A 3,522-nucleotide genomic window follows, 5' to 3' on the forward strand; every position below is an offset into this window, starting at 1 on the left:
TACAACACTAATGGATTGTCTGTAATGGCTCTGTCTGTGTGGTCACCACCAAAACGTTTTCTTGACATAAAATCCATTGCTTAATGGAGATCTCACAACAGCTTCTCCTGTAGGAACATTTGTTTCCTCGAGATCATTTAACAGCAAACAGGCTAAAGGATCACAATAGCATTCATCTTAAAGCATCATCAATCACCAGACCTCAGATTGTTGGCATAAACTTCTGAAGGTAAGATATTTTTTCCCCCAAAGAGTTTCTCTGTATTTTTCTTTATCTTATTTTTTTACCTTTTGTGTGTTCATAGTCAAACATCTGAATGCCACTTTCTTAACTAATTGAATAATAGCCCTCTATAACCATTACTTTTATATTGTTTTCCTCTGTGCCTGAGCCAAATGAAGGAGAGAATGAGTTACTGCAACTGCTGTGTGTATTTTTTAACTTCCCTTCGGTCTCCAGCAGAGAGAGGTTGAGTTTGAAGTGACATTTAAGGACCAAAGATGTTGTGAGAAAACCAATTAAGTACAACTAGTGGAGATAGAGTTTCATTACAGATAGTGTCCTGAAAAAGATGCATAATTTGACTTTCATCATGACTGTTAAGAAATTCTTTTGTCACTAGAAAACCATGACTCATTTCAGATAACTTCCTCAGTCATCATCAATGGTAGACCCAGGATTAATCTAGAACTGCAGACTCATCACTTGTTTTATTTTGTTTTAGTGCTCAGTTCTCAGCTAGCTTTTTTCTTTCACGTTGTTTATGTCACACTATTTGTTGATGTAGGAGTGAGTGACCGAGAGAGAGTGATTGTTTTACTAAAATGTCAAATTGTACCCCCAGCAGACAGAGGTGTTAAACTGTAGAAATGCTTGATCCCTCCATTAGATGTGGGATAAACAAAACGTTTTCTAAAATGTCAAACTATTCCTCCCCGAGGTTCCACACCCATTTGACACTTTGACAGTAGATGTGGTGGTAAAACACCCCTACGCAAAAACCTGTCACAGATTTAAAGAGAGAGAGAGAGAGATGTTGCTTTTGGAAAAACCCGTTTCATACGTTCCACCCCTGCAACCAGGAAAAGAAAGCAGCTCTGTCAGCTCTGGTTAATCTGCTGTTTAGAACAAGTCTGTTGCTTAAGTGTGTTGTGAGGAGACTTCCTGACCTCACTCCTGGGCTCTTTGTTGTCGAGGCAAAGGTGGAGCTGAGGTTTTGAGATTTCTCGGCGTTTCCTGATGTACGCTGCCAGGGTGAAGATTATGAGTGTAGCAGCGGTCCCGGCCGCAGCAAACAGCACAGGGTCTGATCAGATGCAAGATAAAAAAAAATATAATACGTTATCTGATTGTTCTCATGCACACACTGTATAACAGATGAATAGAGATACCCACTGAGGCTGATGTTGGCCAACACTGATTCTGTTGGAGTGGTGCTGTTTATCACTGCAAGCAGAGATAATGAATTAGGTATTGATTATTTTAATGTACAGGGACTTGCGTATGAAATTAAATGACAGGCTCTCCTACCTTCTAAGATGTTTCCTGTCGCATTTGTTCCCACGCGGGTTGTCGGTTGTGTTGAGTTGGTGATGGTCGGAAACCAGGAGGAAGAAACAATGGGTGGAACCGTTGTTTTAAAAGCTGTTCAGAAGAATGAAACAAAAGAAGGTTTTCAGAAGAAGGTGTTAGGTGTACTTTTCTTTAAGCCGATATTTCTGTATGAAAAATGTTTTTACTGGTCCGATGTAATATCCCTCACTTAAATTCTGTGTTAAAACCAGTCTCCTATTAGTTTATATAATCTGTTTCTCTTTGTGGAATGAGTTACTGAAATAAATAAAGATTTCAACAGTACTGTAATTGAATATGAATATATTTATGTTACACCACATAGATCATAATTAGTCTCATGGACATTAGTTGTGTGTCATGGTCTAAATCTTCTAATTCTGACAAAACCTAAATGATTGTATTTTTGCCTATTTAGAAATTCATGTAAAAATATTTGTAACTTTTAGAAGTCAACGATCATGGACCTTACCAAGCTCCGCCCAGAAACGCCCCTCGAAAGTCTCACGTGACTGCATATCTCACAAACAAAGCCTCGCGGTGCTTAGTTTCTATGTGTAATTTCACTTCGACTGACTCTGCAGAGTATTTCTGAGTCGATTAGTGTAGCATTTCTGCCAGATTTTCAAAAAATACCAGCCACAACAATGGACAGGGGAACCAACAAGGTCATGTCATCATTTTTGGACGACATCAAGGTGTTTGAGCCACGGGATGCCTCCAAGATTGTGCGCGTCACAGCTAAATGCTACCGGTCGATGAGGAAAACAGCAGATCCTCAGCATAAATATAGCTGTGGACAAGATCACTGACGCCTATTGTTATTGCAAGGCTGGGTAAGTCGGGCATTCATGGTTTTGAGGGTGATTTCTGTTGGCAAATGTTCGTRTGTGCCTWGGYCTGATACACGGTACTCRGAGGCTARCACGATTAGCGTGGCTAACACGATTACAGTTTAGTAAAAAGCCTTTTCAGGTAAAATAAAATCTTTAATGTATGTCAGATACAGTACACATTGCATATTGATCTGTACAGCTAACAAAAGACTGTAACAGACAGGCTTCAAGGTGTAGAAGTTGTATCGGTACTGCCATTATGCTGTACTTGGCTAAAAGGTTATCATAATGGATGTGTTTATTATTTACTTTCTTTTTTTCATTCACTAAACACAAAGAAAGCAAAGCAATAATACTTACACCAGCAGACATTCCTTTGTTCTTATTGATACTACGACGGTTGAGCTGCAAATGCGGTTGTGCACAAGCTTTGATCCAAGCAAGGCATTCCGTTTCAGATTTTGGAAATCTGTGAATTTTAGTTCCACAAATACGATCAGRATACCTGACATCGCCTGTGCAGATACCCCACTGACRGTGGAGAACCATTCTTTTTCGAGTCCTGGCACAAAAACTTTCTGCCGGTCTGCTAGTCCACAATGTACATTAGCATGTGTTTACTACTGTAGCTTGTGTTTGTGAGACAGTCACACATGTGGTAGCTGCGCTGTGATGTAAAATGGGCATTAGCCAATGAAACGCGGCCCCTGTGGTAAGGTCCATTGTGTTCAATTCTAAAATAATGACTGCATGCTCATCTTGAATGTGCAAACCTTCTCAATTATGAAGTATATACCATGAATGCAGAGATTAGATTGATTCATCCTGTCAGTTTTTTATGTCAAAAAAGAGCATTCAAAAATAATATTTTTTGAATGACATTTCTGCCCCCAGACACCATCAGCTCCTGCTGGTTTCTGATATTCTGAATGATAAARGGAAGAAAAAGAATCCACAACAGCATTCTGCCTGATTCAACCAGGTTGAATTATCAAACAGTCCAAATCAGTCGCTTTCATTTGCTTTTGTTTACATCTCACAAGGTTTTCTTTTATTCCCCTTTTATTCAGCTGGGGAGACAAACTTTGGTTTAACCGGCATAGATCCTTTTTA

At 39.3% G+C, this 3,522-nt stretch overlaps 1 protein-coding gene across 1 annotated transcript in view; it reads right to left on the minus strand.

The window, feature by feature from the left end:
* Window positions 1–3,522, minus strand: part of LOC103461965 (CMRF35-like molecule 3) — an 11,220-nt gene that overhangs the window by 6,083 nt on the left and 1,615 nt on the right. Inside the window, exons 3-5 of the mRNA XM_008404420.2 lie at window positions 1,532–1,645; window positions 1,397–1,447; window positions 1,171–1,307 (exon numbers count right to left, since the gene is read on the minus strand). Coding sequence (XP_008402642.1) covers window positions 1,171–1,307; window positions 1,397–1,447; window positions 1,532–1,645 — 302 coding nt within the window. The remainder of the gene's footprint in view (window positions 1–1,170; window positions 1,308–1,396; window positions 1,448–1,531; window positions 1,646–3,522) is intronic.

The sequence above is a fragment of the Poecilia reticulata genome, linkage group LG1 (assembly GCF_000633615.1).
Source record: "Poecilia reticulata strain Guanapo linkage group LG1, Guppy_female_1.0+MT, whole genome shotgun sequence".
Taxonomy (NCBI): Eukaryota; Metazoa; Chordata; class Actinopteri; order Cyprinodontiformes; family Poeciliidae; genus Poecilia; species Poecilia reticulata.